Source organism: Lipotes vexillifer, unplaced genomic scaffold (assembly GCF_000442215.2).
Source record: "Lipotes vexillifer unplaced genomic scaffold, Lipotes_vexillifer_v1.1 scaffold640, whole genome shotgun sequence".
NCBI lineage: Eukaryota > Metazoa > Chordata > Mammalia > Artiodactyla > Lipotidae > Lipotes > Lipotes vexillifer.
This window is the reverse complement of record NW_006773138.1, coordinates 1,486,392-1,512,816: the sequence shown is the minus strand read 5'-3', so window position 1 is coordinate 1,512,816 and position 26,425 is coordinate 1,486,392. Positions and strand designations below refer to the sequence as shown.

The following is a 26,425-nucleotide window of genomic DNA, read 5'->3' as shown; positions in this document are numbered from 1 at the left end:
GAAAGAGGGAAAAGGCAGTGTTTTGTGAAATGGAATGAAGTAAGAGAAACAGATTTTGATTTTAAATAATTATCAGGCGTTTGCTTTGTGTCAGGCTCAGCACTGAGCTCTTTATTTCATTGTCTCACTTTAGCCAAACCATACAATGATAGGTAAAACATCTATTATTTATTTAATTTGGGAAATGAAGAACATATTTACAAAGCCTGAGCTACACTGCTATACAACACTGATCCACTTTCTTTCTCTGACAAAGTGGAATGTTACCATAATGGATAATATACTGCTGAAGTTCTCCTTTATTTTAAAACAGGGGAAAGGACCACTTGTACTTTGCAGAGAACTCTGATACGATAAAGGACTCTTTCTTTAGACTACAGCACCATCTTAATTCAGGACAGAGTTTAGAGTCTATGACTCTGAAAGGCAAAGCCCCACAGAAGCAGATGTCCCTTCTCAACAGTTCTGAATTCCGGCCTCAAATTAGGACAGTTGCCAAGAGTCACAGTGACTCATGCATTCTTTCTTCAAACAACCCTCCTACCAAGGACCTTCTTTTAGGTATGTATATATTTGTGAACTGAGACTAAGCTATATTTATTGGGATTACTCTGCTCATTAGGCAACCTACAAAGAGAACCAAGACTTCTGTTTGAACTAAATAGCCAAATAAAAGTGAATATCTTACTAGAGTCCAGAATTTCTAACCATTTAAGGGCAGCTCTATTAAACCACTGAGTTTCTTCTAAATAATTACTGGGCACTTATAATTTTAAGTTTAGGGAAGGAACCATTTAAAGTGAACCTGGGTATGGGAGGAAAGCCTTTATCATAGAAAAATATTAGTCCTGATTTTTTTCGAGATAATTCAAAGCAAATAAGATTTTTGTTTCATCATCAGAATTTACTTATACCATTGTGCAGAGACTAGTACTAAACTTGTTTCATATTCTGAAAACTGTTGGTTTCAGTGGGAACATTCAGTGCACAGAAACTGCTGATCTTACGCCTGGGTATTAAATATGACTGACAGCCAAACAGAAGTAGAAAGGAGTTGGTTTACCTGTGTAAGGGCTTACACTGAAATTTAAAAAGGAAATAGGAAAGAGGTTGTATTACCTCATTTTAGGTAGTGGTATTATATGAAAAGCAATTTTGGTACCTTATGTTACACTGTAATGGTCAAGCATATATCTCTGTGACATCAAGAGCATGACATAAATTTGTCTCCATCCTCACAAGTAAAATTTCCAAAGTAGAATATCTGCAGCGTTAGTAGAAAAGTCTTTTAAATTAAAACTACTTGGACCTCTGTGGGGTCATGATCCATAGGCTAAGCAAGTCTTGCCTTATCTGTGGAGCTGGGCAGGGGTAGTCTGACCATTGTCTGATGTCCATAGTTCATTTCCTCCAGGATGTTTCTTTCCTCAGATTGTGTTACTCTGAACCATTTTATTTTTTATTTACCAAAATACTGTACTTGGCTATTTGCAGTGTTTTCAAAACCAAATGTTTCTTTTTGTGTGTTTTTAATCTTCAGTACTTGGTGCAATAGAAGCTGCAAAGATGTGCCACTTTATCTATGAAATGGAGTTTTGTATACCAATAAATTCTAGTTTAAAGACAAAAAAAAAAAATGTGGATACAAAATTTACATTAGTAAGGATTTTTTTTTAATGAAGAAAGACATTGTGTTAATATTTTTTCAACTAAAATGTCTATGATCCCCTAGTTTAAAAAATATACTCTGATTATGGTATGTTAATTTTATTTTTTTAATTTATTTTTTTACTTTTTTGTTTTTGCATGCATTGGGTCTTCATTGTTGTGCATGGGCTTTCTCTAGTCGCGGTGAGCGGGGGCTGCTCTTCATTGTGGTGCGCAGTCTTCTCATTGCAGTGGCTTCTCTTGTTGCGGAGCACGGGCTCTAGGCGCATGGGCTTCAGTAGTTGTGGCTGGCATGCTCTAGAATGCAGGCTCAGTAGTTGTGGTGCACAGGTTTAGTTGCTCCACGCATGTGGGATCTTCCCGGACAAGGAGTCAAACCTGAGTCCCCTGCATTGGCGGGCAGATTCTTAACCACTGCACCACCAGGGAAGTCCCTATATTAATTTTAGACTTTAATGCAACCCTAGGCTACATTAACAAGAAAGAAAATCATCTGACTATACTCAGCACTTGTCATTCTCACACCTGGAGTATTTTGTGTAGACCTGGGCAGCAGACTGATAAAATATTTGTTCACTCATTAAGCAGTTATTTATTCAGCACTTACTAAATGTCTGGCAGTCTTCTAGGTGTTAAGAATATAGCAATTTAAATTTATTTTTTAAAAAGGCACAAAATCCTCCCCTATGGATCTTATGTTCTAGTAGGAATACCAATGATAAATTAGATAAATAAGTAAGTATGTAGTGTTAGATAGTGATAATGGCAATGGGGAAAAAATGAAACAAGGAAGGAGAGAGGATAGAATGCTGTTTTATGTATGTTGGCAAAGGAAGGCTTCTTTTTTAATTTTTTTAATTTTTATAAGTTTTTTTTATTTTTTTGCTTTTGACTTAGAGTTCTTTTTTTTTTTTAATCTTTATTGGAGTATAATTGCTTTACAATGGTGTGTTAGTTTCTGCTTTATAACAAAGTGAATCAGCTATACATATACATATATCCCCATATCTCCTCCCTCTTGCATCTCCCTCCCACCCTCCCTATCCCACCCCTCTAGGTGGTCACAAAGCACCGAGCTGATCTCCCTGTGCTATGCGGCTGCTTCCCACTAGCTATCTATTTTACATTTGGTAGTGTATATATGTCCATGCCACTCTCTCACTTTGTCCCAGCTTACCCTTCCCCCTCCCCGTGTCCTCAAGTCCATTATCTAGTAGGTCTGTGTCTTTATTCCTATCTTGCCCCTAGGTTCTTCATAACCCTTTTTTTTTTAGATTCCATATATATGTGTTAGCATATAGTATTTGTTTTTCTCTTTCTGACTTACTTCACTCTGTATGACAGACTCTATGTCCATCCACCTCACTACAAGCAACTCAATTTTGTTTCTTTTTATGGCTGAGTAATATTCCATTGTGTATATGTGCCACATCTTCTTTATCCATTCATCTGTCGATGGACACTAGGTTGAGTCCATGTCCTGGCTATTGTAAATAGAGCTGCAGCGAACATTGTGGTACATGACTCTTTTTGAATTCTGGTTTTCTCAGGGTATATGCCCAGTAGTGGGACTGCTGGGTCGTCTGGTAGTTCTATTATCAGTTTTTTAAGGAACCTCCATACTGTTCTCCATAGTGGCTGTATCAAATTACATTCCCACCTTTTCTCCACACCCTCTCCAGCATTTATTGTTTGTAGATTTTTTGATGATGGCCATTCTGACTGGTGTGAGGTGATACCTCATTGTAGTTTTGATTTGCATTTCTCTAATGATTAATGATGTTGAGCATTCTTTCATGTGTTTGTTGGCAATCTGTATATGTTCTTTGGAGAAATGTCTGTTTAGGTCTTCTGCCCATTTTTGGATTGGGTTGGTTGTTTTTTTGATACTAAACTGCGTGAGCTGCTTGTAAATTTTGGAGATTAATTCTTTGTCAGTTTCTTCATTTGCAAATATTTTCTCCCATTCTGAGGGTAGTCTTTTCGTCTTGTTTATCATTTCCTTTGCTGTGCAAAAGTTTTTAAGTTTCATTAGGTCCCATTTGTTTATTTTTGTTTTTCTTTCCATTTCTCTAGGAGGTGGGTCAAAAAGGATCTTGCTGTGATTTATGTCAAAGAGTGTTCTGCCTATGTTTTTCTCTATGAGTTTTATAGTGTCTGGCCTTACATTTAAGTCTTTAATCCATTCTGAGTTTATTTTTGTGTATGGTGTTAGGGAGTGTTCTAATTTCATTCTTTTACATGTAGCTGTCCAGTTTTCCCAGCACCACTTATTGAAGAGGCTGTCTTTTCTCCACTGTATATTCTTGCCTCCTTTATCAAAGATAAGGTGACCATATGTGCATGGGTTTATCTCTGGGCTTTCTGTCCTGTTCCATTGATCTATATTTCTGTTTTTGTGCCAGTACCATACTGTCTTGATGACTGTAGCTTTGTAGTATAGTCTGAAGTCAGGGAGCCTGATTCCTCCAGCTCCGTTTTTCTTTCTCAAGATTGCTTTGGCTATTTGGGGTCTTTTGTGTTTCCATACAAATTGTGAAATTTTTTGTTCTAGTTCTGTGAAAAATGCCAGTGGTAGTTTGATAGGGATTGCATTGAATCTGTAGATTGCTTTTGGTAATATAGTCATTTTCACAATGTTGATTCTTCCAATCCAAGAACATGGTATATCTCTCCATCTATTTGTATCATCTTTAATTTCTTTCATCAGTGTCTTATAATTTTCTACATACAGGTCTTTTGTCTCCTCAGGTAGGTTTATTCCTAGATATTTTATTCTTTTTGTTGCAATGGTAAATGGGAGTTTTAAATTTTTTTTAACTTCTTTTGTTGTTGTTGTTGTTTTTACTGCATTGGGTCTTCGTTGCTGTGTGTCAGCTTTCTCTAGTTGCGGTGAGCGGGGGACTACTCTTCATTGCGGTGTGTGGGCTTCTCATTGCGTTGGCTTCTCTTGTTTCAGAGCACAGGCTCTAGGTGCACAGGCTTCAGTAGTTGTGCCTCACGGGATCTAGAGCACAGGCTCAGTAGTTGCAGCGCATGGGCTTAGTTGCCCCGCAGTATATGGGATCTTCCCAGACCAGGGCTCGATCCTGTGTCCCCTGCATTGGCAGGCAGATTCTTAACCACTGTGTCACCAGGGAAGTCCCAAAGGAAGTCTTGTTTAAGAAGTTAATATTAAAGATCTATAGAAGATGAGTTCCTTCTAAGGAGAGTACCTAGACTGGGGAAGGGACCACCAAGAGATATTTAGCCTCAAGAAAACAGCTACCATTTACTTACTGTTCATTATGTGCTACCTACTATGCCAAATGCCTTATACACAAAAACCAAGTGAGGTTGGGATTGTTATCCCCATTTTAAAATGAAGACACAGGCTCACAGTTAGGGAGCTTCTGCCCTATCAAACGGGACAGCTGCTTCTCAGCTTCAGTTCATCATTATCTTAAACTGTACAGCAAAGTCCTTTGCTTCATCCTACTGTAGGTTCCTTGTTTACCTAGGCATGCTTTTTTCAAAAATCAAGACTATGCTGGCCAACTGTTCAAGCCAAATAAAATATGCTAGGTGCAACCCATGGGCTGCCAATGTGCAAATTTCTTCCATAAGGTGTACTAGGATCATTGGGTTTAAAGATAAAACAAGACAGATTGTGACTCAGTCTGGGTTAATAGTTCTTTCTTGCAAAAGTGGGAAGGGATAGCTTCAAGAGATAGTGAATTCTGTATCACTGGGAATCGTTGAGTATGGGCTGGATAACCTTGTCATGGGACTCTTACAGATGGGATTAAATCATCAAGTAGACAGATATGATCTTTAAAGATCCCTTCCAACCACAAGACCGTGGAGCACTAAGATTAAGTGGGTCATTTTAGTAAGTAGGTCTAAAGCTAGTCATGGAGGTTTATAAAAAATACATAAACCTAATTATCTTCCTGGTCTTTATTATACTGACATCATACCAGTAAGGGGGGGACGGAGCTGAATTAGTCATCGAGCTAGAATTTATGAAACACTAACTACACATCCTGCTTATAAGAGTTGGCGGTTTTCTTGTTTTTTGTTTTTAACTTTTTATTTTATATTGGAGTATAGCCGATTAACAATGTTGTGATAGTTTCAGGTGCACAGCAAAGGAACTCAGCCATACATATACATGTATCCATTCTCCCCCAAACTCCCCTCCCATCCAGTCTGCCACATAACATTGAGCAGAGTTCCCTGTGCTATACAGTAGGTCCTTGTTGGTTATCCATTTTAAATATAGCAGTGTGTACATTTCAATCCCAAACTCCCTAACTCTCCCTTCTCCCTATCCTTCCCCCACTGATAACCATAAGTTTGTTAAGAGTTGGGGTTTAGAATAGATAACAAGGAGTAGGAACAAAAACCAAAAGCTGTGTACCTCCCTGTTTAGCAGGGCCTGTGCCCATGGCATGTAGGAAATAAACAAGGGAAACATTTGTCATGAACTCAGCTAAGTGCCCTTCCCTTGTGTTAAAATAATTATTGAGTTGAGGTGCAGGAAGATGCCATGACAGCTCTTTTAGTGTGGAACCAGCTTCCTCTTAAGAAGGGGAGTTAAGGTGGTGTTGTTGCCATGCCTTAGACTTTAGAGAAACTATTCTAAGAATGGCTGTTTCAAGGAAGAAACCACTTGGAGGCCAATGAATAGACCACCCTTGCTCAGATTTGTCCTACTTGTTGTCTGCAATGTTTATTTCTTTTTTAAAACCTGCTATTGTAAAGTATCTTAAGTACCTATTCCTATTCAAATGTTAATGACTAATTAAGTCACTCTTAAAATATTACTATTCCCAGGGAAATTTTATTTAGCAGAGATGAAAACTTTAAGCTCAGTTCAATTCAGCAGATATCTTTTGAGTGCCTATTTGTGTCAGCCATTGTTTTGAGTATTGGGGTTACAGTGATAAATAAGATAGTCCCTGACTTAATGAATGCATTGTAGTAAAGGAAACAGACTCTAAAGCAGATACAGTACAATTTTGTATGATATATGCAACAGTGGAAGTATTTATTGAAACATTTAATCAAATTCCTGATATATACTAGGTACTGAGCATACAAAGACCAACAAAAGCCAATCTCTCATCTCAAAGTTGTTTGGGTGAGATAGACAATTTTAATACTGCATGGTAATTCTTTGATGGAATCAGATACCCAGAACTTTGAGAGCACAAAGGAAGTATTGTGTTTAAGGAATTAAAAATAGTTGTGTGTGGTTAGATTATAAAGTACCAAGTACCAAATATCTCTAGGGACATTTTGGGTATCAGTAGAAAAACTATTTTTCTACATGGCCCTGAAATCAAATGAAATTTATTATTGACACTGCTTGTCATTAACTACTTTATTCATAAAGCATTTATTGAGTGTACCCACCTCATTAAAGAACTTTAAACCATATCAAATTAAACCAAGTATTAACTGGAAACTAAAAGGAGGAGGGCTTCCTGTCCCATAGCAAGCTTCCTTAACCAAATTTTCAATGCTAGCAGACCATGTTTTCCTCACCCTTTCTCACTGAATAAACAAGACAGCCACTTTCTGACTGAATCCCAAAGAGATTTTTTTAAAAATAAGTAAAAACAAAAATACATACTTATATAGCCACTATTTACATAGAAAAAGTTAATGCATATTATTAAGTGATAAAGCAGTTATAAAACAGTATACATAATTGGGTCATTTGTAGAGATGTGGATGGACCTAGAGACTGTCATACAGAGTGAAGTAAGTCAGAAAGAGAAAAACAAATATCGTATGTTAATGCATATATGTGGAATCTAGAAAAATGGTACAGATGAACTGGTTTGCAAGGCAGAAGTAGAGACACAGATGTAGAGAACAAACGTATGGACACCAAGGGGGGAAAGTGGGGGTGGTGGTGTGATGAATTGGGCGATTGGGATTGACATGTATACACTAATATGTATAAAATAGATAACTAATAAAGAACCTGCTGTATAAAAAAAAATAAAAATTCAAAAAAAAGCTGTATACATAATATACCATTTTTGCAAAAGAAAAAATTTATATATATACACACACACATACATATATAGATGTATGTATGCATAGATTAAAAACTATCTGGGGGACTTCCCTGGTGGCGCAGTGGTTAAGAATCTGCCTGCCAATGCAGGGGACACAGGTCCGAGCCCTGGTCCAGGAACATCCCACATGCCGTGGAGCAATTAAGCCTGTTCGCCACAACCACTGAGCCTGCGCTCTAGAGCCTGCGAGCCACAGCTACTGAAGCCCGCACACCTAGAGCCTGTGTTCCACACAGAGAAGCCACCACAATTAGGAGCCCGTGCAGCACAACGAAGAGTAGCCCCTGCTCACCGCAACTAGAGAAAGCCTGTGCACAGCAACCAAGACCCAGCATAGCCACACACACACAAAAAAAACTATCCAGAATATATCAAAATGTTAATCAGTATTTGTGGACAGTGGCATTAATGGGAATATTAGTTTTCTATTGCTGCATAACAAGTAACCACAAACTTAATGGCTTAAAAGAATACCCATTTATTAGTCACAGTTCTGTGGATCTGAAGTCCAGCAAGGTATGGTTGGGTTTTCTGCTTAGGGTATCATAGGCTACAATCAAGGTGTCAGCCAAGCTAAATTCTCCTCTGGAAGCTCTGAGGGAAAATTCAATTCCAAGTTCATTCTTGTTGACAGAATCCAGTTCCTTGCAGTAGTAGGACTGCAGTCCCATTTCCTTGCTGGCGGTCAGCCAGGGTCCACTCTCAGCTCCTAAAGGCCGTAAGGCCACATGCATTTCTTGCCACATGGTCCTCTCCATCTTCAAGACAGCAGTGAAACATTACATCCTTCTCATGCTTTAAACCTCTGAGTTCATATCCTGCAAACAGCCAGAAAAAACTCTGCTTTATAAAGGTTTAGGACCACCAAGGTAATCTCCCAGTCTTGAGGTAGACTGATTTGGAACCATAATTACATCTGTAAAATCCCTTTATGGCAATACCTAGATGACTAATCACTGGGAGAAGGTATTTGTATACCAGTGGCTGGAAATTTGGGGGGAACTATCTTAGAATTCTCCCTACATCACTTTTTGGCCTTTTGGCTAAGATCAAGTGTAGAATTCTGCCTACCACAGATGGTGATCTTTATTTTCTTTTACTTATACTTTCACATAACACATTGAACATACGATATTTCAGGGTTTTTCAGGTTTGGGGTTTTGAGTTTTTAAGTATATTTTGAACTCTTTATGCTAACAAATGTTGAATGTTTATGGATCTGTTTGGCTTATTATTTTCTTGGCCTGACTGCCATGTCTTCTTTATTTTTAGAAGCTATAAAACTCTAGACCAAGATCGACAGACATTTGGTATCTAGTCTTACCTACATCCTAAGCAACTGTGGAACCTCAAGAAAATAATAATTCTTCCCAGTGTTCCTTGAAATAATACCACTGGTCCTAAGCTTTTAAAAAGAAGTCTAAGAAAAAGTGGGGTCATATATGTATAGTGGTTAAATCATAGGATGTAGAGTCATCCTGGTTATACTGCATGCATAACTTGGGCAAGTTACATATCCTCTGTGCCTCAGCTTTGTCATCTGGAAAATTAAGGAAATGATAGTACCTATTTCAGAGGATTGTTGGGAGGATTAAATGAGTTCCTATACATAACGTACTTAGAATAGTGCCCAGGAAGTGGTAAGGGTTCAGTAAATGTTATCCTCTGTAATTGTTGTTGCTTAGGGATGGGAGAAATTTTACCTATCAGAAAGTTTAAAGACTTTATCCTGACTTTTCTGTTAACCTGATGTATGATCTTAGACAAGTCATAGAAATGTTTTGTTATTCTTGTCTTCATCCATAAAAGTATACATTTGGACTAGATTATCACTATAACTCCTAACAGTTTAGCTGATATAGTTGTTAGTGTTCCTTACATGATGACATTAAAACTGTTACAAATAAGAGAATTCAGTAAGATAGCTAGATACAAAAATAATATATTATGTAGCTATTACTAAATTTGTTATGTGCAAACACCGGTTGGAAGAGTCAATCCATGTATATAATGACTCCAGTAAAGGCAGTCAGTCTCTACATAATGGAGACTTCATTCACTGCTGTAATGCCAACATCTAAAACGGTCCACATGATAGAAGCTCAGTGAACATTTGTTGTAAGGTGAATGTCCTCAAGGGATTCTCAAGCTAGTGGGGAAGGCAGACAAGTAAGCGATTATAGTACACTATGGTAAGTCCTGTGAGAGAAGGAAAGGTGCTAAATATTTCAAGTATTTCTGTTGGATTTTAGATTTTCTGTGTTCTGTTTTGCCCTCTTCAGCTCTGTTAGAACAAGGCAATAAACTGCGTAATGCCATGGTGATTTCTGCAATGAAATCAAGCCCAGATACTAGCATGCTGTTGGAAGAAGTTCATCCTTCTATGAAGGAAGATTTTCTTAGAGCATCTACACAGTAAGTTACTGGATAAACGTGAACCCCAATAGTTAATTTCTTGTTAGTTGTTAACATGTGTTTTTTGTCAAGATATGGACTGAATAATCTTGGAAATGTTCAGCAAGTAATTCTTAATGTGGTAGAAAATAAGCCTAAACTAGGAGTTAAGATACCCAAAATCTAGACCTAGCACTGACACTTGCTAAATATGTAAATGGCTAAATTCTTAACTCCTTCTGAACCAGCATGCTTATATAAAAAATGGGTATATTCTTTCCTCCCTCTCTTACATAAATGAAATGAGATTCTAATATAGGAAAGGGCTTTGTAAATTGTGAAGTCTTATGTATATTTAAGGTGAAGGGTGAAGTATGTTAAATATTCCATGTTCAATTAATTCTGATTTAGATTTTTCCCATATGTTAGCCACTGAAAAAGTATTTTTTTTCATTCCTTAGAATCAAAGCCTTGTCTAGGAATCAATTTAAAGACCACATTGAAGATCACCTCCTCCCTCCAACTGAGAATACATTTTGGAAACATGACACAAAAGCTGATACCAGAGCCATACAGCTGCTATTGGGCAGGTAAGAGCTCTTAACTAGCTTTCTTTCCTTATAAATTATTCCTCCAATTCATTGTGTACATTGTTAACAGATTTATCTTCTTAAAGCAACACTTCCTTAGAATAACCAAGTCATTCCCTTGGTTATTCACTACCTACTAAATAAAAATCGAGTCTTTAGTCTTTTATTCATAGCTTCACTTACAGAATGGTCTCCAATCTACATTTCCATTCTTATTTTTCATCTCTCTCCCCAACACCAAGGTTAGCTAGCAGGTTATAATGAAAAGAACATGGATTTTAAACAGACACAAGTTGAAATTTGAGGTCTGTCTCTTACTACCTATGTGGCCTGAAAATTAGGCAGGAAAAAAACATATAAGTGTTCCAAATTGGAAAGGAAGAAATAAAACTATCTTCATTCACAGATGACATGATCTAGTATGTAAAAAAATCCTAGGGCTTCCCTGGTGGCGCAGTGGTTGAGGGTCCACCTGCCAATGCAGGGGATGCGGGTTCGTGCCCCGGTCTGGGAGGATCCCACATGCTGCGGAGCGGCTAGGCCCTTGAGCCGTGGCTGCTGGGCCTGCGCGTCCGGAGCCTGTGCTCCACAGCGGGAGGGGCCACAACAGTGAGAGGCCTGCATACCACAAAAAAAAAAAAATCCTAAAGAATCCTCTTAGAAATAATAAATAAATTCAGACAGATTGCAGGATACACGATCATTATGTAAAAGTCAATTGTACTTTTATATACTTGCAATGAACAATTGTAAAGTAAAATTAAGGGAATTCCCTGGTGGTCCAGTGGTTAGGACTCTGTGCTTTCACTGCTGGGGCCCGGGTTTGATCCCTGGTCAAGGAACTAAGATCCCGCAAGCCACACAGTGTGGCCAGAAAAACAATAATTAATAAATAAATAAATAAATAAATAAATAAATAAAATTAAGAAAAATTTCCATTTATAATAGCATTGATAAGAATAAAATACTTAGGCATAAATTTAACTAAAGGAGTGTAAAACAACTCTGGAAACTACAAAACGTTGTTGGAAGAAACTAAAGAAGATCTAAATAAATGGAAAAAACCCCATGTTCATGATTCAATGCAATCCCTGTCAGAATCATGGCTGGCTTCTTTGTAGAAATTGAAAAGCTGATTATAAAATTACTGTGAAATTACAAGGGACCCAGAATAACCAAAAGAATCTTGAAAAAGAAAAAACTAGGATTCACACTTTGCTATTTTAAAACTTACTATAAAGCAAGAGTAATCAAGTCAGTTTGGTACTGGCATAAGGATAGACATATAAATAAATGGAATAGAATTGATAGTCTAGAAATAAACCCATGTGTTTATGGTCAGCTGATTTTCAACAAGAGTGTCAAGACCATTAAATGGGGAAAGAATTGTCTTTTCAACAAATGGTACTGGGACAGCTGGCTAGCCACGTGGAAAAAATGAAATTGGACCCTTACCTCAAACCATATAAAAAAATTAACTCATTATGGATCAGATAGCTAAATGGAAGAACTAAAACTATAAAATTCTTAGAAAACACAGAGGTAAATCTTTGGATTTGGGAAAGGATTCTTAGATATGCATCAAAAACACAACCAACAACAATAAAAAATAGATAAGTAGATAAATTAGATTCAGTCAAAATTTAAAATGTGCTTCAAAGGATACTATTAAGAAAGTGAAAAGATCACAGAATGGAAGAAAATATTTACAAATTATATATCTGGTAAAAGATTTATATCTAGACTATATAAGGAACTCAACAATTAATAATTATGGCACAAATAGCCCAATTTAAAAGATGGGCAAAGTATCTACATAGAGATTTCTCCAAAGAAGATAGTCAAATGGCTAATATGCACATAAAAGATGTCAACACCATTAGTTATCAGGAAAATGCAAATCAAAACTATAAAAAACTTCATACCCACTAGGATGGTTAGAATCAAAAAGTCAGATTAAGTGTTGGTGAGGATGTGGAAAATTTGGAACCCTCATACACTGTTAATAGCAGTGTAAAATGATGCAGCCACTTTGGAAGATAGTCTGTCGGTTCCTCAAATTGCTACACATCAAGTTACCATATGACCCAGCAATTCAACTCCCTAAGTATATACCCAAGGAAAATGAACATATAAGCCCACACAAAAACATGTACATGAATTTACATAGTCATAATAGTCAAAAGTGTCCATCAGCTGATTAGTGGATTGTTTTAAAGTGGTATATCCACACAATGGAGTATTATTTGGCCATAAAAAGGAATAAAGTACAGGTAACATGCTGCAGCATGGATGAACCTTGAAAACATCATGCTAAATGAAAGAAGCCAGTCACAAAAGAGTACATATTTGGGCTTCCCTGGTGGCGCAGTGGTTGAGGGTCCACCTGCTGATGCAGGGGACACGGGTTTGTGCCCCGGTCCAGGAAGATCCCATATGCCGCGGAGCGGCTGGGCCCGTGAGCCATGGGCCATGCCATGGCCGCTGAGCCTGCATGTCTGGAGCCTGTGCTCCGCAATGGGAGAGGCCACAGCAGTGAGAGGCCCATGTACCGCAAAAAAAAAAAAAAAGAGTACATATTTTATGATTACATTTATATGAAAAGTACAAAATAGGCAGATCTCTAGAGACAGAAAGATTAGTGGTTCTTTAGGGCTGCGTGTGATGGATGGGGCATAAGTGATGATAGGTCTTGAATACAGAGTTTCTTTTTGAGGTGACATAAGTGTTCTGAAATTGACTGTGGTGATGATTGTTCATATTTGTAAATATACTAAGAACTATTGAATTGCTCACCTTAAATGGGTGAATTGTATGTTATGTGAATTATGTCTAAATAAAGATGTTTAAAAAATATATAAGAATCAAGAATCCAGCACAGTGAATGAAAAAAAACTACACCAAGATATACAATCATGAATTTTCAGAATAGTATAAATAGACAATCTTAAAAATGTCCAAAAAGAAAAAAAAAGCTTATGTATACAATATCAGGAATTGGAATGACATCACTTATTCCATAGAGTTGACCAAAATGGAGACATAGGAGGCTTCTGAGCTCGCCTCTTCCCACAGATGCACCAAATGTACAGCTGTACACAGAGCAGTTCCCTCTGAAAGAGATCGAGAAAGTAAATGACCAACTCCTACACATCAGAGGAATGGGAAAATATCATCAAATGAGTAGGAAAGTCTGAGAAACACTCCCACCATAAACCCCAACCCCAACACAGCACCATACAATCAGAAGGGAATCCCCAACTCCTAGCTTCTCCTTGAGGAGCAAAGGACTTGAACCCCACATCTAGCATTCCCAACTTTTAAGATTCTTGCCAGAGAGATGAGCCCCTAAAACATAATGGGTGCAGGAGCACCCTCACCCTCACAGCTGTACACCTGGACCCAGCACAGAGGAAGCAGGCAAAAACACCCATCTCCCAGTTTCTCCCTGGAAGGTGCTGCTAGTGAGGGTCCAGCTTCTAATCAGCCTACATCTAGGTGTTGGCTGTGATCCTCCCCTTTGGGACACTAATGGGTCTTAACACACCCTCCACTACTGGGAGCCACTAAGAACAAAGAAGAAGTCTTAGAAAGTCACAAAAGCTTATGAGGCAACTAAGATCTTGGGCTGGGCTGATCAATGAGGTTCATCTCTTACACAAGACCATTCTATCAAGACTGAGACGGGTGACAGTTTTATCTAATAAGCAGAAACCAACACAGAAAGGCAAGGAAAATAAAGAAACAGAGGAATATGTTCCAAAGAAAAGGACAGGTTAAACATCCAAAAACAGATCTTAATGGAGCAGAGATAAGTAATTAACCTGATAGAGGGTTAAAAATAATGGTCATAAAGGTGTGCTTACTGAGGTCAGGAGAACAATGCATGAACCAACTGAGAATTTCAACAAAGAGATAGAAAAAATTTTTAAGTACCAAACAAATCACAGAGCTGAAGAATACAATAACTGAAATGAAATATTCAGGAGGGGTTCAACAGCAGACTAGATCAATGGGAAGAAAGGATCAGCAGTCTCAAAGACAGGGCAGAGGAATGCAATCAAAGGAGCAAAAAGGAAAAATTTTTTAATGAAGCAGTTAGATAGCTTAAGGGATGTTGGGGAACCAACAAACAGTCCAATATACACATTATAAAGGTCCCAGAAGAAGAAGAGATAGAGAAAGGGGCAAAAAGCTTATTCATAGAAATAATGGGGACTTCCCTGGTGGTTCAGTGGCTAAGATTCCATGCTCCCAATGCAGGATGCCCGGGTTTGATCCCTGGTCAGGGAACTAGATCCCACATGCCGCAATTAAGAGTTGACATTCCACAACTAAGAGTTCGCAGGCTGCAGATAAGAGTTCACATGCTGCAACTAAAGATCCCGCATGCTGCAACGAAGGTTCCACATGCCACAACAAAGAAAATACCACGTGCCACAGCTAAGACCCAGCGCAGCCAAAAAAATAAATATTTTTTTTAAAAAAAGAAATATTCAAAGAAATAATGGCTGAAAACTTCCCTAACCTGGGAAACAGACATTCAGATCCAGGAAGCCAAGAGAGTTTCAAGTAAGACAACTCAAAGGAGACCCACACCAAGACATGTTATAATTAAATTGTCAAGTTACAAGGAAAGCATCTTAAAAACAGCAAGAGAAAAACAACTTGTTATGGACAAAGGAACCTCCATAAGATTTTCAGCAGATTTTTCAGCAGAAATCTTGCATGCTAAAGGGGAGTGTGATGTTATATTCAAAGTGCTGAAAAAAAAGAACAGCCAAACAAGTATACTCTACCTGCCAAAGTTGTCCTTCAGAATTGAAGGAGAGAAAAGAGTATTTTCCAAGCAAAAACTGAAGGAGTTCATCACCATTAGACCAACCTTCCATGAAATATTAAAGGGAGTTCTTCAAACTGAAACCAGAGGACACTAATTAGTAACAAGAAAACATGAAAGTATAAAACTCACTGATAAAGTTAAGTATACAGTTAAATTCAGAATACTCTATTACTCTAATGATGGTAGATAAATCACTTACAAATCTAGTATGAAGGTTAAAAGACAAAAGTTATAAAAAATATGACTACAATAAGTTAATGGACATACAGTGTAAAAATATGCAGATTGTGACATCAAAAACTTAAAATATGGGGGGGGAGCTTTGGTATGTGTTCAACGTTATCACCTTAAAATAGACTATTATAAATGTAAGATGTTTTATGTAAGCCTCATGGTAACCACAGGGCAAAAGCCTATAGTGGATACACAAAGGAGAAAGAGAAAGGAAGCAAAACATACCACTACAGAAAGTCATCAAATCCTAAAGGAAGAGAGCAAGAAAGGAACAAAAGAATTACAAATCAACCAGGAAGCAATTACCAAAATGGTAGTAATAAGTTCACTTCTATCATTAATTACTTTAAATGTAGATGGACTCAATTCTCCAATCATAAGATAGAGAATAGCTGAATGGATTAAAAAACAAGACCCAACTATCTGCTGCCTACAGGAGACTCACTTCGGCTTTAAGGACACACACACGGGATATGAAAGATGTTCCATGCGAGTGGAAACCAAAAGAGAGTAGGAGGGGGTTACCTATTCTTATATCAGAAAAAAATAGACTTTAAGCCAAAGACTATAACAAGATCAAGAAGGTCATTATGTAATTATAGTTGGTCAATTCATCACAAGGATACAGCAACTGTAAATGTTTAGGTACCCACCCTAGGAGTACTTAAATATATAAAACAAATATTAGTAGATCTGTAAGGTGAAATAAACAGCAATACAGAGGACGTCAGTACCCCACTTTTAACAATGAATAGATCATCAAAATCAGTAAGGAAACGTCAGCACTCAAATGGAACATTAAGTCAGATGTCCGTAACAGACATATACAGAACATTCCATCTAACAGCAGCAGGATACATACACTTCTCAAGCACACATGGAACATTCTCCAGGAGAGATTATATGTTAGGCCACAGAAGAAGTCAATAAATTTAAGAAGATTGAAAAATGAAGCATCCTTTCCGATTACAATGGTATAAAACTAAAAGTCAATAACCAAAACTAGAAAATTGACAAATATGTACAGATTAAACAACAGGCTCCTTAGCAACTAATGTGTCAAAGAAGAAATCAAATAAGAAATGTAAAAATATCATTTAAGACAAGGGAAAAAAAAACACAACATACCAAAACCTATGGAATGCAGCAAAAGCATATCTAAGAGGGAATTTTATAGCAGTAAACATGTACATTTAAGTGTATAACTGAATCACTTTGCTGTACACCCAAAAGTAACAACCTTGTTAATCAACTATGGTCCAATATAAAATAAAAATTAAAAAAAAGAAACATGTAAGGTTTTGTAAGACATAACATGTAAGATTAAAAAAAATACATACATTAAGAAACAAAGAGCTCAACTAAAAAACTAACTTTACACCTCAAGGGACTAGTAAAAAATAACAAACTAAGCCCAAAATTAGCAAAAGGGAGGAAATAACAAAAATCAGGCAAAAATAACAAAGATCAGAGCAGAAATAAATGAAATAGAGACTAACGAGACAACAGAAAAAATCGATGAAACTAATAGCTGGTATTTTGAAAAGATAAAGTAGACAAACTATTAGCTGGTCTTACTAAGACGAAAAGAGAGAGGACTTCAATGGAATTATAAATGAAATAGGAGATACTATAACTGACATCACAAAAATACAAGGAATTGTAAGAGACTACTATGAAAAATTATACACCAACAAATTGCAAAACCTAGAAGAAATGGATAAGTTTATATCCAATCTACCAAAACTGAATCATAAAGAAACAGAAAAATCTGAACAGACTGATTACTAGCAAGGAGACTGAATCATAATTAAAAACCTCCCAACAAAATAATTCCAGGGCTTCCCTAGTGGTGCAGTGGTCAAGAATCTGCCTGCCAATGCAGGGGACATGGTTCAAGCCCTGGTCCGGGAAGATCCCACATGCCACAGAGCAACAAAGCCCGTGTGCCACAACTACTGAGCCTGTGCTCTGGAGGCCGTGAGCCACAAATACTGAGCCCTTGAGCCACAACTACTGAAGCCTGCACCTAGAGCCTGTGCTCCACAACAAGAGAAGCCCGCACACCGCAATGAAGAGTAGCGTCTGCTCACCACAACTAGAGAAAGCCCGTGCACAGCAACGAAGACCCAACACAGCCAAAAAGATAAATTAAGTAAAACAAAATTAAAAAAAAATTTCAGGTCCCGAAAACTACAGTAGTGAATTCTACCAAACATTAAAAAAACTAATACAATCGTTCTCAAACTCTCCCAAAACACATAAGAGGAGGGAATGCTTCCAGATTCATTTTATGAGGCCAACATTACTCTGACACTAAAGCCAGACAAAGACACTGCAAGGAAAAGAAAATCATAGGCCAATATCTCTTGTGAACATAAATGGCAAAAATCCTCAACAAAATATTACCAAAACAGATTCAACAATACATTAGAAGCATTATATGCCATCATCAAGTGAAATTTGATCCAGGGATGCAAGGATGGTTTGACATTTGCAAATCAATAAATATCATACACTGTATTAACAAAAAGAAGGATAAAAATCATGTGATCATGTCAATAGATGCGGAAAAGCATTTGACACAATTCAACACCCATTCATGATAAAATCTCTCAACAAACTGGGTGTAGAAGAAATGTACCTCAACATAACAAAGGCCATATGTGACAAGCCCACAACTAACATCATACTCAATTATGAAACACTGAAAGCTTTTCCTCTAAGATCAGGAATAAAAGAAAGATGCTCACTGTCACCACTTTTAATCAACACAGTACTGGAATTCCCAACCACAGCAATTAGGCAAGAAAAAGAAATAAGAAGCATTCAGATTGGAAAAGAAGAAGTGAAACTGCCACTGTTTGTAGATGACATTAAACCCTAAAGTCTCTATCAAAAAACTACTTAAAATAAATGAATTCAGTAAAGTTGCAGGATACAAAATCAGTATATGAAAATCAGTTGCATTTCTCTACACCAACAATGAACTATCAGAAAGAGAAAGTAAGAAGACAGATCATTTACAATAGCATCAAAAAGAATCAAATACCTAGGTATAAGTTAAATCAAGGACATGAAAGACCTGTTTACTGAAAACTATAAGACATTGATGAAAGAAAACTGAAGAGAACACAAATGAAAAGATATTCCATGGTCATGGATTGAGTTAATATTGTTAAAATGTCCATACTGGGCTTCCCTGGTGGCACAGTGGTTGAGAGTCCGCCTGCTGATGCAGGGAACATGGGTTCATGCCCTGGTCTGGGAGGATCCCACGTGCCGCGGAGCAGCTGGGCCCGTGAGCCATGGCCACTGGGCCTGCGCGTCCGGAGCCTGTGCTCCACAGCGGGAGAGGCCACAACAGTGAGAGGCCCGCATACCAAAAAAAAAAAATTAAAAAAGTCCATACTACCCAAAGAAATCTTTAGATTCAGTGCAATGTCTATAAAATTCCAGTGGTATTTTTCACAGAAATAGAAAAAAAGATCCTAAAATTTGTATAGGACCACAAATAGCCAAAGCAATCTTGAAGAACAAAGCTGGAGGAATCACACTTCCTGATTTCAAAGTATAATACAAAGCTATAGTAATCAGAATAGTATACCATTGGCATAAAAACAGACATGTAGATCAATGGAACAGAATAGAGAGCCCAGAAATAAACCCATGCATATATGGTCAATTAGTTTTTAACAAAGAGACCAAGAATACTTAATAGAGAAAGGATGTTCTCTTCAATAAATATGGTTGGGAACGATGGACAACCACATGTAAAAGAATGAAACTGCATGGTAAGTCCAGAGGAACCAAGATGGCGGAGTAGAAAGACATGCTCTCACTCCCTCTTGTGAGAACACCAGAATCATAACTAGCTGATGGACAATCATCGACAGGAAGACACCGGAACTCACCAAAATAGATACCCCACATCCAAAGACAAAGGAGAAGCCACAATGAGATGGTAGGAGGGGCGAAATCATAGTAAAATCAAATCCCATAACTGCTGAGTGGGTGACTCACAGACTGGAGAACACTTATAACACAGAAGTCCACCCACTGGAGTGAAGGTTCAGAGCCCCATGTCAGGCTTCCCAATCTGGGAGTCTGGCAATGGGAGGAGGAATTCCTACAGAATCAGACTTTGAAGCCTAGTGGGATTTGATTGCAAGACTTCGAAAGGACGGGGGAAACAGAGACTCCACTCTTGGAGGGCACACACAAAGTAGCGTGCACATCGGGACCCAGGGGAAGGAGCAGTAACCACAGGGGAGACTGAACCAGACCTACCTGCCAGTGTTGGAGGGTCTCCTGCAGAGGTGGGGGGGGTGGCTGTGGCTCACCGTGTGGACAAGGACACTGGCAGCAGAAGTTCTGGGAAGTACTCCTTGGCGTGAGCCCTCCCAGAGTCTGTCATTAGCCCCACCAAAGAGCCCAGGTAGGCTCCAGTGTTGGGTTGCCTCAGGCCAAACAACCAACAGGGAGGGAACCCAGCCCCACCTATCAGCAGTCAAGCGGATTTAAGTTTTACTGAGCTCTGCCCACCAGAGCAACAGTCAGCTCTACCACCACCAGTCCCTCCCATCAGGAAACTTACACAAGCCTCTTAGATAGCCTCATCCACAAGAGGGCAGACAGCAGAAGCAAGAAGAACTACAAGCCTGCAACCTATGGAACAAAAACCACATTCACAGAAAGATAGACAAGATGAAAGGCAGAGGGCTACGTACCAGATGAAGGAACAAGATAAAACCCCAGAAAAACAACTAAACGAAGTGGAGATAGGCAACCTTCCAGAAAAAGAATTCAGAATAATGATAGTGAAGATGATCCAGGACCTCGGAAAAAGGATGGAGGCGAAGATCGAGAAGATGCAAGAAACGTTTAACAAAGACATAGAAGAATTAAAGAACAAACAAACAGATGAACAATACAATAACTGAAATGAAAACTACACTAGAAGGAATCAATAGCAGAATAACTGAGGCAGAAGAACAGATAAGTGACCTGGAAGACAGAATGGTGGAATTCACTGCTGTGGAACAGAATAAAGAAAAAAGAATGAAAAGAAATGAAGACAGCCTAAGAGACCTTTGGGACAACATTAAACGCAACAACATTAAACACAACAACAACGCATTATAGGGGTCCCAGAAGAAGAGAGAGAGAAAGGACTCGAGAAAATATTTGAAGAGATTATAGTCGAAAACTTCCCTAACATGGGAAATGAAATAGCCACCCAAGTCCAGGAAGCACAGAGAGTCCCATACAGGATAAACCTCGGAGAAACACGCCGAGACACATAGTAATCAAATTGGAAAAAATTAAAGACAAAGAAAAATTATTGAAAGCAGCAAGGGAAAAACAACAAATAACATACAAGGGAACTCCCATAAGGTTAACAGCTGATTTCTCAGCAGAAACTCCACAAGCCAGAAGGGAGTGGCATGACATATTTAAAGTGATGAAAGGGAAGAACTTACAACCAAGATTACTCTACCCGTCAAGGATCTCATTCAGATTCGATGGAGAAATCAAAAGCTTTACAGATGAGCAAAAGCTAAGAGAATTCAGCACCACCAAACCAACTCTACAACAAATGCTAAAGGAACTTCTCTAAGTGGGAAACACAAGAGAAGAAAAAGACCTACAAACACAAACCCAAAACAATTAAGAAAATGGTCATAGGAACATAGTATCGATAATTACCTTAAACGTGAATGGATTAAATGCTCCAACCAAAAGACACAGGCTTGCTGAATGGATACAAAAACAAGACCCATCTATATGCGGTCTACAAGAGACCCACTTCAGACCTAGGGACACATACAGACTGAAAGTGAGGGGATGGAAAAAGATATTCCATGCAAATGGAAATCAAAAGAAAGCTAGAGTAGCAATACTCATAACAGATAAAATAGACTTTAAAGAGTGTTACAAGAGACACGGGGGGACACTACATAATGATCAAGGGATCAATCCAAGAAGAAGATATAACAATTACAAATATATGTGCACCCAACATAGGAGCACCTCAATACATAAGGCAACTGCTAACAGCTATAAAAGAGGAAATTGACAGTAACACAACAATAGTGGGGGACTTTAACACCTCACTTACACCAATGGACAGATCATCCAAACAGAAAATTAGTAAGGAAACACAAGCTTTAAATGACACAGTAGGCCAGATAGATTTAACTGATATTTGTAGGACACTCTATCCAACAGGGGCAGATTACACTTTCTTCTCAGGAGTGCACAGAACATTCTCCAGGATAGATCACATCTTGGGTCACAAATCAAGCCTCAGTAAATTTAAGAAAATTGAAATCATATCAAGCATCTTTTCTGACCACAACGCTATGAAATTAGAAATCAATTACAGGGAACAAAACATAAAAAACACAAACACACGGAGGCTAGATAATATGTTACTAAATAACCAAGAAATCATTGAAGAAATCAAAGAGGAAATCAAAAAATACCTAGAGACAAATGACAATGAAAACACAACAATCCAAAACCTATGGGATGCAGCAAAAGCAGTTCTAAGAGGGAAGTTTATAGCTATACAAGCCTACCTCAAGAAACAAGAAAAATCTCAACTAAACAACCTAACCTTACACCTAAAGGAACTAGGGACAGAAGAACAAACAAAACCCAAAGTTAGCAGAAGGGAAGAAATCATAAAAATCAGAGCAGAAATAAATAGAAACAAAGAAAAAAATAGCAAAGATCAATAAAACTAAAAGCTGGTTCTTTGAGAAGATAAACAAAATTGATAAACCATTAGCCAGAATCAAGAAAAAGAGGGAGAGGACTCAAATCAATAAAATTAGAAATGAAAAAGAAGTTACAACACACACCACAGAAATACAAAGCATTCTAAGAGACTACTACAACCAGCTCTATGCCAATAAAATGGACAACCTGGAAGAAATGGACAAATTCTTAGAAAGGTATAACCTAATACTGAACCAGGATGAAATAGAAAATATGAACAGACCAATCACAAGTAATGAAATTGAAACTGTGATTTAAAATCTTCCAACAAACAAAAGTCCAGGACCAGATAGCTTCCCAGGTGAATTCTATCAAACATTTAGAGAAGAGCTAACACCCATCCTTCTCAAACTCTTCCAAAAAATTGCAGGGGGAGGAACACTCCCAGACCCATTCTATGAGGCCACGATCACCCTGATACCAAAACCAGACACAGATACTAGAAAAAAAGAAAATTGCAGACCAATATCACTGATGAATATAGATGCAAAAATCCTCAACAAAATACTAGCAAACAGAATCCAACAGCACATTAAAAGTATCATAACATCATGATCAAGTGGGATTTATCCCAGGGATTCAAGGATTCTTCAATATACGCAAATCAGTCAATGTGATATACCATATTAACAAATTGAAGAATAAAAACTATATGATCAGGGCTTCCCTGGTGGCGCAGTGGTTGAGAGTCCACCTGCTGATGCAGGGGACGCAGGTTCGTGCCCCAATCCAGGAAGATCCCACATGCCATGGAGCGGCTGGGCCCGTGAGCCATGGCCGCTGAGCCTGCGTGTCCAGAGCCTGTGCCAGATTCACAACGGGAGAGGCCACAACAGTGAGAGGCCCGTGTACTGCAAAAAAACAAACAAACAAACAAAAACTATATGATCAACTCAAAGGACGCAGAAAAAACTTTTGACAAAATTCAACACCCATTTATGATAAAAAACTCTCCAGAAAGTGGGCATAGAGGGAACCTACCTCAACATAATAAAGGCCATATGTGACAAACCCACAGCAAACATCATTCTCAATGGTGAAAAACTGAAAGCATTTCCTCTAAGATCAGGAACAAGACCACGTTGTCCACTATTATTCAACATACTTTTGGAAGTCCTAACCACGGCAATCAGAGAAGAAAAAAAAATAAAAGGAATACAAATTGGAAAAGAAGTAAAACTGTCACTGTTTGCAGATGACATGATACTATAAATGCCATCAGAAAACTACTAGAGCTAATCAATGAATTTGGTAAAGTTGCAGGATAAAAATTAATGCACAGAAATCTCTTGCATTCCTATACACTAATGATGAAAAATCTGAAAGACAAATCATGGAAACACTCCCATTTACCACTGGAACGAAAAGAATAAAATACCTAGGAATAAACCTACCTAGGGAGACAAAAGACCTGTATGCAGAAAACTATAAGACACTGATGAAAGAAATTAAAGATGATACCAACAGATGGAGAGATATACCATGTTCTTGGATTGGAAGAATCCAAATTGTGAAAATGATTGTACTACCCAAAGCAATCTACAGATTCAATGCAATCTCTGTCAAATTACCAATGGCATTTTTTATGGAACTAGAACAAAAAATCTTAAAATTTGTATGGAGACACAAAAGACCCCAAATAGCCAAAGCAGATTTGAGGGAAGAAAACGGAGCTGGAGGAATCAGACTCCCTGACTTCAGACTATACTACAAAGCCACAGTAATCAAGACAATATAGTACTGGCACAAAAACAGAAACATAGAACAATGGAACAAGATAGAAAGCCCAGAGATAAACCCACACACCTATGGTCAACTAATCTATGACAAAGGAGGCAAGGATATACAATGGAGAAAAGATAGTCTCTTCAATAAGTGGTGCTGGGAAAACTGGACAGCTACATGTAAAAGAATGAAATCACAACACTCTCTAACACCGTACACAAAAATAAACTCAAAATGGATTTGAGACCTAAATGTATGACCGGACACTATAAAACTCTTAGAGGAAAACATAGGAAGAACACTCTTTGACATAAATCACAGCAAGATCTTTTTTGACCCACCTCCTAGAGTAATGGATATAAAAACAAAAATAAACAAATGGCACCTAATGAAACTTCAAAGCTTTTGCACAGCAAAGGAAACCATAAACAAGATGAAAAGACAACCCTCAGAGTCGGAGAAAATATTTGCAAAGGAATCAGTGGACAAAGGATTAATCTCCAAAATATATAAACAGCTCATGCAGCTCAATATTAAAGAAACAAACAACCCAATCCAAAAATGGGCAGAAGACCTAAATAGACATTTCTCCAAAGAAGACATACAGATGGCCAAGAAGCACAGGAAAAGCTGCTCAACATCACTAATGATTAGAGAAATGCAAATCAAAACGACAGTGAGGTATCACCTCACACCAGTTAGAATGGGCATCATCAGAAAATCTACAAACAACAAATGCTGGAGAGGGTGTGGAGAAAAGGGAACCCTCTTGCACTGTTGGTGGGAATGTAAATTGATATAGCCTCTATGGAGAACAGTATGGAGGTTCCTTAAAAAACTAACAATAGAATTATCATATGATCCAGCAGTCCCAGTACTGGGCATATACCCAGAGAAAACCATAATTCAAAAAGACACACGCACCCCAATGTTCACTGCAGCACTATTTACCATAGCCAGGTCATGGAAGCAACCTAAATGCCCATCGACAGACGAATGGATAAAGAAGATGTGGTACATAAATACAATGGAATATTACTCAGCCATAAAAAGGGACAAAATTGGGTCATTTGTTGAGACATGGATGGATCTAGAGACTGTCATACAGAGTGAAGTCAGAAAGAGAAAAACAAATATCGTATATTAACGCATGTATATGGAACCAAAAAAAATGGTACAGATGAACCGGTTTGCAGGCCAGAAATTGAGACACAGATGTAGAGAACAAACATATGGACACCAAGGGGAGAAAGCCACGGGGGATGGGGATGCTGGTGTGATGAATTGGGCGATTGGGATTGACATGTATACACTGATGTGTATATAATGGATGACTAATTAGAATCTGCCGTTTAAAAAAATAAGTAAAATTAAATTTAAAAATTAAAAACAACAACAAAAAAGAATAATACTAAACTCTTTTTGGGCTATTTGTATGGAAATATGTTAATATAAATGTTTCAGACATTACATGAAATTCCTAAAAATCTTATATATTCTGGTATAATGTTATAAGTCATCATTCTACTTATTATTTTAAAATGTATATCTCAGAAATAACTAAATTTCCTTGTCAATTGCATTATTATGAACTTCCGTGAAATCTTTAACCATGGTCATTTTTAAGTCTTTTGTCATTTGCAGACAGTTCTGGGTGTAATCTCATGCTTTTGCAAAAATGTTCCTATAAAAGGGTTTCATCTTCAAGGAATTCATGGAAAAGACTATGACAAGCACAGGTTTCTGGTAACCAACTATACTGCTGAACTGAATGAATAAGCATTTTCAGAACTCTAATGGAAAACTGATGAATTCATAAAAGTGCTAACAAAAGATCAAGATGAAAAAAAAATTAATTACATGGGACTGAGTGAACTGATGAGGATGATTATAATTTTTGTGACTTTCTGTTTGAATAAAAAAAATTAAAAATAAAATTTAAAAATAAATCCAAAAAAAAAAAGAATGAAACTGGACACTGTTTTACACTGTACACAGAAATCAACTCAAAATGGATTGAAGACTTGAGCATGGACCTGAAACCATAAAACTCCTGAAAGAAAACATAGTGGGGTAAGCTCCTTGACATTGGTCTTGTCAATAATTTTTTG

At 37.7% G+C, this 26,425-nt stretch overlaps 1 protein-coding gene across 1 annotated transcript in view; it reads left to right on the top strand.

The window, feature by feature from the left end:
• C2CD3 (C2 domain containing 3 centriole elongation regulator) overlaps nt 1–26,425 on the top strand; it is a 135,478-nt gene that overhangs the window by 12,530 nt on the left and 96,523 nt on the right. The window contains exons 5-7 of the mRNA XM_007448088.1: nt 314–561; nt 10,025–10,157; nt 10,598–10,726. Coding sequence (XP_007448150.1) covers nt 314–561; nt 10,025–10,157; nt 10,598–10,726 — 510 coding nt within the window. The remainder of the gene's footprint in view (nt 1–313; nt 562–10,024; nt 10,158–10,597; nt 10,727–26,425) is intronic.